This window comes from Setaria italica, chromosome IX, assembly GCF_000263155.2.
Source record: "Setaria italica strain Yugu1 chromosome IX, Setaria_italica_v2.0, whole genome shotgun sequence".
Classification (NCBI taxonomy): Eukaryota; Viridiplantae; Streptophyta; class Magnoliopsida; order Poales; family Poaceae; genus Setaria; species Setaria italica.
This window is the reverse complement of record NC_028458.1, coordinates 6,947,549-6,962,511: the sequence shown is the minus strand read 5'-3', so window position 1 is coordinate 6,962,511 and position 14,963 is coordinate 6,947,549. Positions and strand designations below refer to the sequence as shown.

Here is a 14,963-nt window from a genome sequence, read left to right as displayed (position 1 = left end):
TGATCGGTATGTCGTGTCTTTATCTGGAGATGATCAAGCATCCGAAAATGGCAAGCGAACCCGGGGCGTTGTTTAGTTCATCCCCAAATCCCAACTTTGCCACTATGCAAAAAGAAGATTTCCTATCACATTAAACTTGCGGTACATGCATGGAGTACTAAATGTAGACGAAATTAAAAATTAATTGCACAGTTTTGTTGTATTTTGCGAGACGAATCTTTTAAGCCTAATTAGTCAATGTTTGGACAATAATTCATAAATACAAACGAAACGCTACAGTATGCTACAGTGCTAGTACAGTAATTTTGGCACTCCAAAATTGAGCAACTAAACATGGCCGCCGCGAGCGAGTGGGAGTGAGGGTCCTAGGCTCGTTTTTGAGCCGCACGGTGATGTCACTGGGAAGCTGCGGCCGGAAGCACTACGATCCAACCTCAGACGCCGCCTCACAGCGCGAGAGCTCGTTCAGCGCCGCCGTGAACGAGTTACGTGAGGGGCGCGCGCGACGAGCCCGGCGCCAGTAAAATAATCGGATGCAAAACAAACGAGTAGCATGCTCATCTCTATCAGTGCGGAATGTTTCTTCTTCTTCTTTTCAGGCTTGATCAATTCCGAGCTCCCAACACTGGCACGCAGTACAAATCGAAGAACGGAGTATACTACACTAGGCTACATGTGTCGTGTACTCGTGTACAATTATATTTTTTATTGTTTTATAAAAGGGTCACTTGACCCAGCCTTTTGGTACTGGCGGACCTTAGTTATGGCCAGGGTGGACCATGGCCCCCCGCCAAACCAAAAAAATCCATTAATTAAGCTACTGTTTGGTAATCTTGAGGAGATAATTAGTGTTGCCAGCCCTCCTAACTCTCTGCTCATCCTTGGACAACTGCAGTACTGCACTACGTGCAGTTCCTAATGACAATTATTTTCCCGCCCTTTAGTGCTGCGTCTCCCCGGTGGGGAGCGCACCCACCTTTGGTGTTGCACCGGGATTTATTCCTACAATTTAATTTTGCAGGTTCTTGACGTATGCGTGGAGTCAAAGGAAAACTGTGACGTACCTGTCACCTACGAAGCGCTATGCGACTTGCGTCTGCACAGGGATGTGCGTGGGTGGGTGCGTGTGTGGGTGTAGTGTGTGTTTACGTGTACGTTCATATTCTGCACTAGCCTTAAAAAATGACAATTATTTTCCCCAAATTTGTTACTTGTCGCAGCAAAATCTCTCCGCCCATGTCCAGCATCTCCACGTACCGAGATCGGTAGCGATAGTGATCCGCTCAGAGATAGCCATGACCTCCCTGCTAGCGTCGGCCCTCCGCCACTTGGGGCACGCACACCTCGGGCATTGCGTCGGGCGGCCTCTAGCTACCACGTTAGGTTTGAGGATACAAGGCGGCGTTCATTGTTAACGTCTGAAATGCACTTCCAGCGTCGTGTGCCATGATGCAGGTTCTTCTTTTGGAACGCACGAACGTGGCAGCGATTTTGAACAGACGCATGCATGGAACCTGAAATGAATGGCAGTTTCAGTTACAAATGTTCCGGTCAGGAGAGCCGACCTTGCTCATCTTCACATCTTGAATACAGGTTTGTACTAAACACAATCCCTGAATCCAGACACACGTTGAGGATCACTCGCGCTTAAACATCCTCCACGTGGAATCTGCCCCACTGACTGAGCTATCAGTTACTCCCTCCGTTCTCAAATATGACTTTTAGGGCAAGCTATCAAGTTCAACATTTGTGACCATCAAGTTCAACATTTGTGAGAACAGGGGGCAGTACTTCTCGGTGTGACATCCCTTAGCCTGACACAATCAGATTTAAGAGTGTCCAATAACGAATGCCAAAACTCAGCAAAGGTAAAAGTGCCGGGATCTAAATTCCCACGCTGTTACCTACGGAATACGAGAGAAACATTATGTCGGTGAATATAAAAGCACTCTGTAGATCAGGATGGTATTAGACCTCAATCAAATCCTAGTATAGAATTAGGCAGAAAATTAGGCTGCACACTTCCTGCCTGGTAGCAAGTAATTCGTGTTCATTTGTTCAGCCTATGCAATAAATAAGTCAACCTTCACGTTTGCAGATCACCGATGCAACAGGCAGACCGGTGAGTTGTGGAAATTGAATTTGATACGCCTATTGGTACAGTCTACATCACGTTCTTCCCAGGGCGACGATTATATTCCTTCGCTCAGATTCACTCTTCTCGCAGATGAGCCCATGGTTGTGATAAACACAGCTACAGAGAAGAACAGTTGGCGGATCAGATAATGAGATATAAAAGCAAAAGAAAAATTATTGTGCATAAGAATAAACAATGTATAAGCATTTTCTTGTTGTGATGCATTTTCGGAATTGCTGCTCTACTGCATATGCCCCTTGAGATGTTTAGGTTAAGTAAATTTAGTTCTACATTTTAAGAACATGACTGATAACAGAATAGCTGCTACTCATAGTAAATGCTACCTTCGCTCACTCCTGGTAGTTTTAAGATTAATGATGGCATACTAGAATGAACAATACACTGAAAGAAAATAAAAAAGAACTAGCTGTAATACTTTGTAATTCACGAGCCTCAAACAAGCAACTCCTCATACAAAAGTCACTTGAGTGTTATTTAGACAAATCAAATAGTGAGTACGCTTCACCTGCTAGCAAACCTTCAGGAAATAGCTAACACATGTTCAGATACCTTTGTGAACATACAAAAGTACAGATTCATGTTTAAAGCTCAGATGAAATCAAAATAGTCCTGATGATCTATGCCATGATCCAGAATCTTTTAAATGTGACTGCACACTACTTGAATGTCAGAACTAATAAACAAATATCCACATCAACAGAGAACAGACTAACATACAGCCTTGGTTAAACTTTAGAACCATTATAAACTTGACAATTAAAAATTTTCAAGGCCATTGGCCAACCACCAGGAACTTGTAGCAGTGGAATCCAACAATATTCCAAAACCCAAAGTGTCCTTACTCCCTAATCCCATGACCCAACAACATTTCAGGCCTAATTACTGATACACCAAATCATCAGAAACAGCATTTTGCTGGAATGTGGGAAATCAGTCCTCTTGTGCACCATGAAACACACTGGAAATATAATGGATCCTGTTTCCACACTTTTTAATTTTAACCGTCAATTTCTCAAAGAGTCAAAAGTTGTTCTACACAGAACAGTGATCACAACTATGCTGAGAACAGTCAGGTTCAAAGTTTTCATGGTGTGAACTGAGCTACAGCTACAGAATAACCACTATTTTGAAATTAAAATCTGAGTGCTGTAAAATGTGAGTGGAACAAAAGTGGTATATTCCCAGTATTTGACACTCGACACGTGTAGTTCTTATTCAGTGGTTCCATACTTCCATGTAACGTATCTCCATACATCCTCAAATCCAAGTAAAACTTAGCTGTATTGCTAGCTAAAAGCATTATACATACAAAACGCTGAAAAATTAACATAAACTGGAATTGGAATGTGTGCCAATGTGTGCACACACCGGTTTGTTTATTACTGGAATCAGATTTAAATTATGAATATCATGCCAGTGAGAGTTTAGATTACAGCTCCAGATCCTTGGGTAAAAATTTTGCGAAACTGTAAATGTGATTCCTGCTCTTCATACAAATGGAAAAGTCATTTAAATTGTTGAAATCTTGATATTTAATCCAGATATAAACATTCGAAGTGTGTGCATGATGCCATGCTTTTTCTTAAGTCCAAAGTAATCAGAGTCAGAGCTATGCTAAGGATTTGTCATCTTGTCCTCAACAAACAGAAGATCAAAGATGAGAAGTCTTCTATTTTTTCTCACAGCGGAACCAAAGGACACTACCTTTATTCATTATTTTTGGGCCAATATGGTACTAATAAAAGTGTAAGGTAGCAATACACACACTTGCATAGAATCTATAGAGGCCTATAAATAGGCAGTATAAGGCACATGGACTGATATGCTCATTACTTAACTAACAAAAAACTGGAAGAGATCCTCTGCATTCAGATAGAAGACTAGAAGAGCCATATAGGTGAATCGTAAATACTGTGGACTCAGTCACAGCAACAAAACCCAACTCAATCAATCTGAACATACCAATCACTTATCACCCACATGCATCCAAAAAGGTCCGATCTAACACAAATCAAGATCCCGTGTGTAGCTTTGTATCAGCAGATCCAGTAAACAGTTTTCATCAGGACTGAGGATTATGATCTAAAAAAAAACACTAAGACACTAGATTCGAATGCTCACTCAATAAAGCGTAGCAACGAAAATTGAAGCAAAGTCGATCCGGTACCTCAATTCACTTTGGGATCGGGCATGGGGAAGAGGCCCCCGCCGGCCGCAGCAGCCGCGCGTGGCGGTGCGAAGCCAAGCAGCTTCTGGAGGTTGGTTCGGATGCTCATGGAGCAGAGGAAGTAGAGGAAGACCATGGAGCAGTCGGTGGGGTCGTTCCCGGGCAGCCCTCGGTGGCTCATCCGCTGGACGAGCGGCACGGGCGCGAAGGGCAGCTTGGCGACGGTGCGGCCCTCGAAGAGCGAGTTGAGGAGGCCGAAGACGACGAAGAGCACGGCGGCGACGACGGCGCCCGACTTGAGCTTGGCGAGCGAGAGCTCCCGCGCGGCGTCCTTGAGGCTGGTCTCGACGCGGTCCATCTTCTTGGCCCGCGACGAGGCGGGCTGCGCGGAGGAGGATCCGCCGCCGCCGGAGGAGGAGGAGGAGGCGGAGGAGCCGGCGCCGGACTTCATGGCGTCGAGCTTGCGGGAGTGGCGCTCGATGGAGGCGCGGAGGGAGTTGTAGGTGGCGGTGCGGTAGATGAGGAGCCAGGAGATTGCCTCGCAGAGCACGGCCGTCGCGGCGGAGATGGCCACCACCGAGAGGCTGTCGCCGTAGCGCAAGGAGGACAGCGCCGAGGCCATCTCCTCTTCCAGTGCTTCTTCGGCTCCTCCGCCCGATGCGATGCGGCGGTCGGCCGGGTCCGGGAGGGGTGGGATTCGGCACGGGGAGGAGATCTCGATTTGGCTGCGGTAGCGGAACGGTCCGGGGGGGTTTTTCTTTTCGGGGCGTGATTGACTGCCGCGGGGTGGTTCCGTACTTCCGTGGTTGGCTCGGCTCCGATGCGCGCTGGCCGCTGTGGCCTTTGCTGGCCTGACCGCGGCCGCCCGCCCTAAACCCCTGTGTGGATTCTGGAGGGCGAGACGATTCGGCGCGGCCTGGCGGAACAGTGGTTTACGGGTGACTCGGAGCAACCGAGAACACCGGAAGTTTGGAAGCCGCCGGAGGAGGTCTATGTTAAGGTGAACACGGACGCAGCTTTTGATGTGGTAGTAAGAAACCATTCTGGTGCTATGGTAGCGGTGGCGGCACACTGGCTTGATCATACATCGGATACAACTGTGGAGAAATGGCAGTAAAAAGAAGGCTCGGAGCTCGCGGTGGAGTTGGGTCAGGAATCGGTGGTGCTTGAGGTGGATTGCTACAACTTGAAGACTTCTTTGAAGTCCACTGATGGATCTCGTTCCTCGATAAGCGGCTTTTGGCGTGATATCATGGAGCTTAGTAGGAGTTTTTCTTCCTTTAAATGTGTATGTGTTCGTAGAAAAGCTAATTCGGTGGCACACCCCTGTGCGAGGATGGTATCACCCACCGAACGATCGTGCTTCTGGCTAGACGTTATTCCAGACTGGCTTATTGGTTTAGCGGCCGGTGATTGTATTCATGCTTCAGATTAATGGAAGCTTTATGATGCTAAAAAAGTGGTTTATGGGTGATTGACGTGTGGGGCTCCGCCGTTAAGAAACGATGAATCTGGCATTGTATCTTGCATGTCCTTGTTGGATTCTGAAGTTGCTAGCGTGTGACGTCTCAGTTTTGCATGGTCCATTTTAACCTTCCTATGTAACCGCATTGTTAAATTGTTAAAGAAAGAAGAGAACACATGGAATTTGAATTTGATGTATTCGCTCATGGTTTTGTTCAGAAACTTAGTGGCGATGATTGTTCGAGCATTGCTGCAGCGGTGGAGCTAGCTCAAAACGGTGGCCTTGTCGATGAGGGGGCCTGTGTGGTGCTTCTCCGAAAATGCATTCCTGCGGGTCTCTACCCTGGAGGTGGTCTGCCGATGCCATTAGATGCAACATCAGCGGTGAGAACCAAAGAAAGATTGTACAGATTAGAAAGATCATTATTATTTCCCTAATGACGATGTGTTGCCTTTTCTATTCCCCCACCGGCGCTCTCTCTCCTTCCTCATTCTTTTTCGCCTTTTCTCTCTCCTCCGTCTCGAGGGATCTCGATGGCTGCCGGCGGCGCACACAGGTGAGCTCCTCCGACTTCCCCGCGCGCCGCCATGAAGGGGAGACCAAATCCATCCTCGTCCTTCCCGTTGACTGCGGTGGAGGAGTTCGGCGATCTCTCTCTCTCCTCCCTGACCAGCGAGTGAATCACCGGCTTCTCCACCGTTCTCTATGGTGCCCGAGGTTACCTCGGTGCTACAACAACTTGGTGTCCTTCGCATGGAGGAGAGGTGGCCAGATCCATCGTGGAAGCGCATGAATCCGTGAAGACCGGCAGCGGCATGATCCACCGGCACTTTTCGCGATGATGTTCTTCACAGGCTTCCTTCGTCAATTTGATTTTGTTGCCGCATTGTGCAATATTTTTGTTCATGGTGTAAACAAAATCCTTCTTGTTGTGATTTGTGGAAACTTTCAACAGATATGTCAAAATTGTTTCTGTTCTAGAGCATTCGTTTTGAGATTTTTTTTTCATGAACATTCTTGGTGATGCTTGAATGTAAATAAACTGGATGCTTGAAGTTTATATCGTGTTGCAATTTGCTATGGCTTTAGAACTATTTTATGTGTTTTCTGTTTTTATTTCAATAAAAAATGGAAGGAGAACCGCCAATTAATTGAATGTAAAAAAAATTTCTGGTGGCTTGAGATTTTCAAAATTTGTCACCAGTAACATGGACTAAAGTTAATAGTGCAAAAAATATTTTCAAAGTTAATGTTTCATGACACCGTAATGTAAAAGAAATATTTGCCATTGAGCACTATTTGCACAGGACCTCGGTCCTCACACCCGACACCTCCCTCACGGGACCTCGGTCCCCTCACTAATGTTTTTATAAGGCTTGATTAGTTTTAAAGCTATACTACTCCTTAAGAGCATTTCCAAGAGTGCTCAAAAATAGACTTCCAAAAACATAGTTTTGGGACCTTTCTAAAAAAATATTGGGAGCAAAAAAGTTCCTCTCCTCCAACAATTCTTAAAAGAAGTTGCTAAAAACTTTAAGTGCTACACCATGAAAGGAAAACCAACGACTTTTTTTCTGTTAAAAAAGGATATTTGTTAAAAAAGGATATTTGTGTGGGAGAATAAAACTAGTGGTATTTTCGTGGGGAGAAAAAGGAAAACTAGCGACATTTCCGCGGGAAGAAAAATAACGACGTGCCACGTCGCCTCTTGCGGAAAAAAATTGTGGATTGGGAGTGCCGAAAATTGGTGGAAATATGCGGAGCGAGAAAGTCGGGATACCTATGTTTACGGGGTCCATGTAAGAGCTGTTGGAGATTATTTTTTTTCTATTCTTCCTAATTAAGGTATTACTTAGGTATTACTTTAAGTGAACTTAACCCAACCCACTGAACCACGCACGAGTCGCCACGAGGAAACCACCTCCTCGGTACACGACCTCCGAATTGCCTGGTCCGTGCTTCTCGGCGTGGATCTTTCGCAGCAGGCCAGCAGCATCCCAAGGTGCCATTGCTCCGGTGCCTAGGGACGGGCAACATCTGGCCTCGCGCGGAGAAGCGCCGGAGGGCGGAGACGTCGCGCATTGTCCTTGGGACCGTGCAAGAGCACTTGACGGACGCCGGATGATTCGAGCTTGAAGCGGCGAGGTTTTTGTCCTTAAAATCGTTGAAGAGCACTTGACGAATGCTAGAAGACAGAACTATCGAGTCGGTCACACCGCAAAGACACGGTCCATCGTGTCACCCATCATCTAGCTCTATTATAACGCTTCCAGAATATGACAGCAAACAGGCAATGGCACTGCACGTCGTCTCCCAACACGTAATTTGCTAAAGATAGTCCAGGAGACAAATCATAATCTTTCATGGAGTAATGTGAAATCTTTTTCGGGGCGGATGGAGTATTAGAACAAAGGGTAACACCGTTAATCATGGTAACCGCCCTACCAAAAATTAGTGATGTTGGTGTAGGGTCGGCGTGCCTTTTAGGTAGTGTTTGGTTGGCTCAAATGTAACGTAATATGATTACTGAAGGTAACAAATCCCATTACATATGTTTGGTTGCGGTGGTTTGTAATCAATTGACACTGTAATCGAATCCCTTACCTAAATAATATATATACAAGCTTGTTACCCCTCCTCCCCCACCGTAATTAGATATAGCACCCACACAGTAATCTGATTACGTTACCAGAGTGCAACCAAACAAAGAGGGCAATCACCTATTCCACCTTTAAATACACTATAATCTGATTCCCTTTACGTTTACATTACCTTAGCACGAACCAAACACTATCTTAGATTCAGCTTACTTGTAATTTAGTCGCAAGAACCAAATCAATTTAAAATGAGATATCACTCCAAAAATATGGCCGAACCCACCGGATTGCTGATATAAGAAAAAATTCCACTTTTAACGCCACCTTATTTATTCCTATGCCATTTCTCATATTAGAGATGGATATATGGGATTGGAATTTTATGCTTTTCAAATTTTTAGCCTTACAATTCCTTGGAACCAATATATACCAAAGTAAAAGAGGATTGTTTCGTCAGTCATTAAACGCAACCAATATCCGTGCAATATTGATTACCAAAAGATCATGATTTGACTTGAACACCATGCAAAAGATTAGAAGACACCCAAACACCTACCCAACCGTAGCCGAAAATGCAAAAGGATGACTTAAACCGGGATTGCTCGGATTAATTGCTGGAGTGCAGCAATTCTAATGTGTGCAAAACACAAAACACATGCTTTATTTCTACGTTTTTAGAAAAAAATATAATGTCATCCACGTTTCATCCATTGATGTTTCATTCGTGTAACTTTTTTTTGAATGAAAACATGATACAAAGCTACAATGTGAAAACCATATATGCACAATTTTTATTAAAGCCACTTAGCACTGATGAGAAAAAAAAAGTGTTTTGCTTAGGAGATCGCAAGGCAGCCAAATGACTAAATAACTATGGTGTGTTTGTTCAAAGTCGCACATCGCCACACCAAAATTGCGGCATTGTGGTAAAAGTTGGGTAGCGGTTTGATTCCTGCTAAGGCTTAGGCAAAGCCACACGATAACAATGATTTCTTACACCTTTTCATGTCAAAGTTGCTGTGCTAATTTTTTACACCTGCATTATGAAAGTATGCGACAGGCAACCAAGCAGGTACCGAGGTACGTGGTTTTCCACATCTCAATTTTTGGAAGTGTTTACAAAGCAAATGCAAAGTGGTTGCTCAAACTATTGGACCATAGCAAAACTTTTTTTTTGAAAATTAGGACCATAGCAAAACTGCCGTCCAACTTTTAACCCACGGAGCATGATTTTGTTATTTTTTTTAGATACACTACTTTTTTCCTGAATGATCCAATTAATAGTATACTCCAGCAGTATGCGAACGCAACGCTTTTTGGGCCTTTTAGTTCCCAAATTGGGAGTGGCAAAGTTTCCATTTTGCTATAAATGCGCAACTGTAGCATTTCGTTTGTATTTGTGAATTATTGTCCAAATATTGACTAATTAGGCTCAAAAGATTCGTCTCGTAAAGTACAACAAAACTGTGCAATTAGTTTTTGATTTCGTCTACATTTAGTACTCCTTACATGTACAACAAGTTTGATGTGATGGGGAATTTTTTTTTTACAATGGTGCGAAAGTTGGAAAAAAAGAACTAACAACGCCCTGGAAGGAAATGAAAATACTCCGCCTGAGAAAAAGGGAAGCATTTCACACCTGGCCAAGCTGTCTCGCCACGTCACCAATCCGCGCCTCCGGACCACAGCCAATCACAGCCCGCCTCCCACCCAAACCCTAACGCTATAAAACCCCGGGCGCCGCCCGCCCCTCTCACCAACACCGCTCCAGTCTCCGCAGCGCCCCCAACCTCAAAAGAGTTCAGAAGTTTCCAGACCTCCACAAGGTGAAGCGGATATGAGTTCCTCCGGCGGCCGCGGGAAGGCGAAGCCGGCGACCAAGTCGGTGTCGCGGTCCTCCAAGGCCGGGCTCCAGTTCCCCGTCGGTCGCATCGCGCGGTACCTCAAGGCCGGCAAGTACGCGGAGCGCGTCGGCGCCGGGGCCCCCGTGTACCTCTCCGCCGTCCTCGAGTACCTCGCCGCCGAGGTAATCTCCCGATCCCCTCTCTCCTCCGGTCCTCCCCCGTTTGCGATCCGCCGCCGATCCGATCCGATCCCGTGGTCTGAATCCCCGTTTTGAATGAATTGTTTCTTGGGTTTTCGCAGGTGTTGGAGCTGGCCGGGAACGCGGCGAGGGACAACAAGAAGAACCGCATCGTGCCGCGCCACATCCAGCTGGCGGTGCGGAACGACGAGGAGCTGAGCAAGCTGCTGGGCACCGTGACGATCGCGGCCGGTGGCGTGATGCCCAACATCCACCAGACGCTGCTGCCCAAGAAGGCTGGCGGCCACAAGGGGGACATCGGCTCCGCTTCCCAGGAGTTCTGAGCGCGTCTTTGATGTTTCTTGCGGGTTTTTGGATGTTTGGGGGTTTTTTATGGAACTTTGCTGGATGTAAACAAACGCTGTGCGTTGGCTCATGAATGAATGAATGAATGAATAGAAGAGACATTTACCATGATTTCCTCTTGTGAAATGGATATGAGTTTTGCATTCGAATGCGATTTGTTTGTCCTACAGTATGGGATTGTACATTCGACAAATTGGTAGAACTGTTTGATTGCTCAATAGGTTCTTATTCAGAGATGTGAAATTGGAGATGTTTGCAATCTGCAAACTCTGGTAACAGCTACGAGCAGCAATTCTGAAGATTTTTTAGGCAATGTCAGGCAGTTCAGGCGTCCCTCAATCCTCCCCTGGTCTACCACTTTTCCTCCCCAAGAGCAGAGGACACATTCTTTGTTCAGCGTAGTACCGGTGTTCTGAACTTCTGACGTCTACATCCTGTTCCACTCCTTTGCTTGCTCTGATAATGGTGAATGACTGAAAGGTGATCATGTGCTTTGCGTTTACTGTATGCAATTCATGAAAGTGATGCAGAGAACGAAAGACGAAATGTAAAACTAAAAAAAATAATCAGCCTGATCGTTTGTTTCGAACATATACAGTATTTATACGATCCAACCTCTGTTGGACAGTGCTACCAGAGATAAGCATTATGGAGTACTCCACTCCTGTCTGGTCACCAGAAGTCCGGAAGTGCTACTCAAAATGTCAAGAAAAATGTGGTTGCAGTACCTATTTACGTTTACCTGAATCTCACCAACGTACACGCCACACTCTGCAAATGCGCATGATAGTACTCAGTTCTTCGTGCTAAGGGGGTGTTTGGATACGAGGTGCTAAACTTTATCAGTGTCACATCGGATGTTCGTATGCTAACTAGAAGGATTAAACATGAGCTAATTATAAGACTAATTGCACAGATGGAGTCTAATTCGCGAGACGAATCTATTAAGACTAGTTAATCCATCATTAGCAAATGGTTACTGTAGCACCACATTATCAAATCATGGACTAATTAGGCTTAATAGATTCATCTCGCGAATTAGAATCCATCTGTGCAATTAGTTTGTAATTAGACTATATTTAATACTTCTAATTAGCATCCAAACATCCGATGTGACAGGTGCTAAAGTTTAGCGGTGTGCATCAAACACCCCCTAAGGATGTTGGCCCTACTCATCATTGTCAATTTCATTGTAACATCAGTGTTGCAATGTCTGATGCGGTAATGCCCTTGTCAGTTAATAGTAGATCAGTGTTTCTTGATTATGATGATCAAAGCCGTGCATTGCACTCTTGCATGGCATGGCAGGATACATGCGTAAGTCGGGCAATCCTGATGTTGTTGACGAAAAAAAATTGGACAGTGGTCCCGACTCTCGCGTCGAGCACACCACACGAGAGAATCTGCTTAACTCCTGTTTGGGTTGTCGCCCTGGTACGTTTCGCACGACGTGTCGCACGACGTGCCAGTCAATCTGACCTGTTGATTGACAAGGAAGGAAAGATATCAAATTCTAGAGATTCGATCAGCTGAAGTTCCGATCTACTCCAAAAGATGTATCAGCGGGTTGGCCGATTTCAATATAAGGATGATCGGCTATGAAACAGCCGATAATCATATAGCAAATGTAAAAGAAACTACTAGAGTAATCTAAACAATGCTACAGAGACAACACCTGAAACATATCTAATTGGTTGTAGGATAATAAATAGTGTAATGATATAGCCGACAACTCGTGCCTCAAGCTGAATAACTGGTGATAAAAACTAAATAACATGCAAAACCTATAATTCTAGCAAATATCGATAATTAGTGAATAAATCTAAATGAAACAACAGCGATGCGCCCGAAGTTAAAGTTTAGATATTACTCGAAACGTGGAACTTACAAATTGGTTGGAGATCACGTTGATGCAGCCCTGTCAACTCGCACAAACTCGTGAAAAGAAAAAGGTTCGGCGAAGTTGCCGACTTGGAAATAAAGTTGCGTAGAAAAGTAGATTTGTATTGCTATCTGTTGGTTGTTTTACAAGCCTCACGAGGCACCTATTTATACCCTGTTACAACTCGTTTCCTAAGCGACTACGACTCAATATTCTATCTCTTATTCAAAGTAACAAATATTTACATACGGATACAACTCGCATCGGAGTCGAACACCATTCAATCCTCTATGGGCCAATCCTGTCTTCATCTTATTACTGCCTTGGCCCATTCAGGCCTATATCGGCCGAGCTGTTCTGGCTTCCAATCGGCTAGTTCCCATCGATTTCATCGGCTAATCGGCCGAAACACTGTAGCTTTATCGGCCGATTCTTCTAGCCAGCCTCTTGTTTAACCGTATCGGCCACTTTCTTCTCCTCTTGACGCCGACCCTGACACGTGTCAAAAACCGGCGTCAACAGATGTGCGAATTCAAAAAGCCAGAAGCTCTTGGTGATCTAAGAATTCAAGGAGGAATGCAATGCTTGCACAAACAAAACCTCCAAATTATGAATTATGAATGGTTGTTCCAAATGGACACTCTATTTACTCAATCCAAGTTGAACAATACAACAGAGAAGCATAAGGAAGCTCTCCTATTTGATCATCAGAAAATTATCTATTGCGATATCACCAGAAACTGAGGTTGCATTACCTGAATCCCTGATCACCAATCCAACCTAGTCCCTGCGTGCAATCGGCTATCAATTCTTCGCTTCTTCGTGCTGAACCAATGTATTCCCTGTGGACCTGTGGTGATTAATTACTAGTTCTTCGTGTTAAGGATGTTGGCCCTCATGGCCCCAGCTCCGCCATGTTCTCGATGGCGCTAGAGAAAGACGGCTCCGGGATTGGCTCCTCCACCATCTGTGACAGCCTCATAAGGCTCCTGGTGGCCAGCAACGCGGGCGCATCCATCGTCTCAGTGGCTCTCCAGTACAGGCACTCCGCCGCGCGGGCGACCTGCGCCTTCAGCTCGTCGGAGCGCGACGGGCCCAGCAGGCAGTGCGCCACGATCCGCACCACCGGTTGGAAGAGCTCCCACGACAGCGGCACGCGCCGCCATTTCTCCACGACGGCGATGGCGTCCGTGGCCGGCGGGAGGCGTGGCTTGTCGGTGTCGTCCACCTTGTTGTGCGTCCCCGCCTAGGCGACGCAGAACTCGGAAAAGTCCATCTTGGAGGAGATTGGCATGAGTGAGAGCTTGCCCTGGTAGAGCTCCAGGATGGCGCCAGCGATGCAGGCGCGCCGCGTGGCGCGCATGATGCTGTGCGGCTCGAGCGGCGGGGAGAGCACCGCGATGTCGAGCTCAGCGGGCTTGGCCTTGGGCGGCACCTTGGTGTCGTGGTACGGGCTCGGGTTCGCCAGGTTCAAGAGCGACACGGTCTCGGCCTTGCCGGTACCGCCGCGCTGCGCCGCGGCGTGCGCGTAAAGCGCGAGGAGCACGGCCTCGAACCCGACCAGCAGCTTCCAGGACACGGCGCAACACATGTACAACCCTGCCAGCGTGGGCACGAAGCGCAGCACCGCAAGCTGGAGCTCAGGGACATTAGCGCGGATTGCGTCATAGAGCCAATGGCGAAGGGTGTCATTCCCGACGCCTGACCCAGCCCCGCGGAGGCGCCCCGTCACGGCGCTCGCGACGTCGGGGTCGTTGAGGAGCGCCGCCAAGGATGCCCGTGAGGGCATCTAGGGCGTCCTTTGCGCTGTGGATGGGCTACGGCGGCGCATCGTTCGACATCATCGATACGCAGCGTTGCAGAGAGGAGGGAGGCGAGGACAAGGAGGGTGTCACGGTTGCGTGGCCTCAGAGACGTACGGGAAGGCTAGGCGAAGAGATCAAAGGGATTAGAGGATTGAGCGGGCGCGCGCGATTTCAGCTTTGACCCGGCATGCTTGTCACAAGAGCGAACGAAGGACGAGCATTTGGCCAGAAAAAAATTTCGTGGGGACGGTCCCCAAACTTCTTTCCGAGCCATCCTGGATGGACGACGCATGGCTACCGCTGCCATTCGACACCCCTACTCGCGAAGCTTGACAGAGTTGGCATATCCCTCGCATTGCTCAGCTTGCATATCTCGGCTCACAGGCTCCGATACAGCTGAAGAGTCCTTGGGAACCTGGCGCCGCCACCGCGCCTCCGTTCGGCTGTTCCCCTCTTCCGCCACCCGCAGCTTGATCGCTGGACACCATTGCTGCCGACGC

The 14,963-nt window shown here is 46.9% G+C and overlaps 2 protein-coding genes and 1 pseudogene across 2 annotated transcripts; 1 reads left to right on the top strand and 2 right to left on the bottom strand.

The window, feature by feature from the left end:
* Positions 1–1,930: 1,930 nt before the first annotated feature.
* On the bottom strand, positions 1,931–5,169 carry LOC101772006 (calcium load-activated calcium channel). The gene is made up of 2 exons (XM_004981893.4): positions 4,326–5,169; positions 1,931–2,254 (listed from the first exon to the last, which is right to left on the bottom strand). Exon 1 carries the CDS (start codon positions 4,945–4,947, stop codon positions 4,327–4,329), a length of 621 nt encoding a protein of 206 aa, XP_004981950.1. The 5' UTR covers positions 4,948–5,169; the 3' UTR covers positions 1,931–2,254; position 4,326.
* A 4,978-nt stretch (positions 5,170–10,147) lies between these two features.
* Positions 10,148–10,887, top strand: LOC101769996 (probable histone H2AXa). Its single transcript, XM_004981888.4, has 2 exons — positions 10,148–10,413; positions 10,533–10,887. Exons 1-2 carry the CDS (start codon positions 10,225–10,227, stop codon positions 10,752–10,754), a joined length of 411 nt encoding a protein of 136 aa, XP_004981945.1. The 5' UTR covers positions 10,148–10,224; the 3' UTR covers positions 10,755–10,887.
* Positions 10,888–13,524: 2,637 nt separating this feature from the next.
* Positions 13,525–14,499, bottom strand: LOC101770404 (annotated as a pseudogene).
* Between the last annotated feature and the right edge of the window lie 464 nt (positions 14,500–14,963).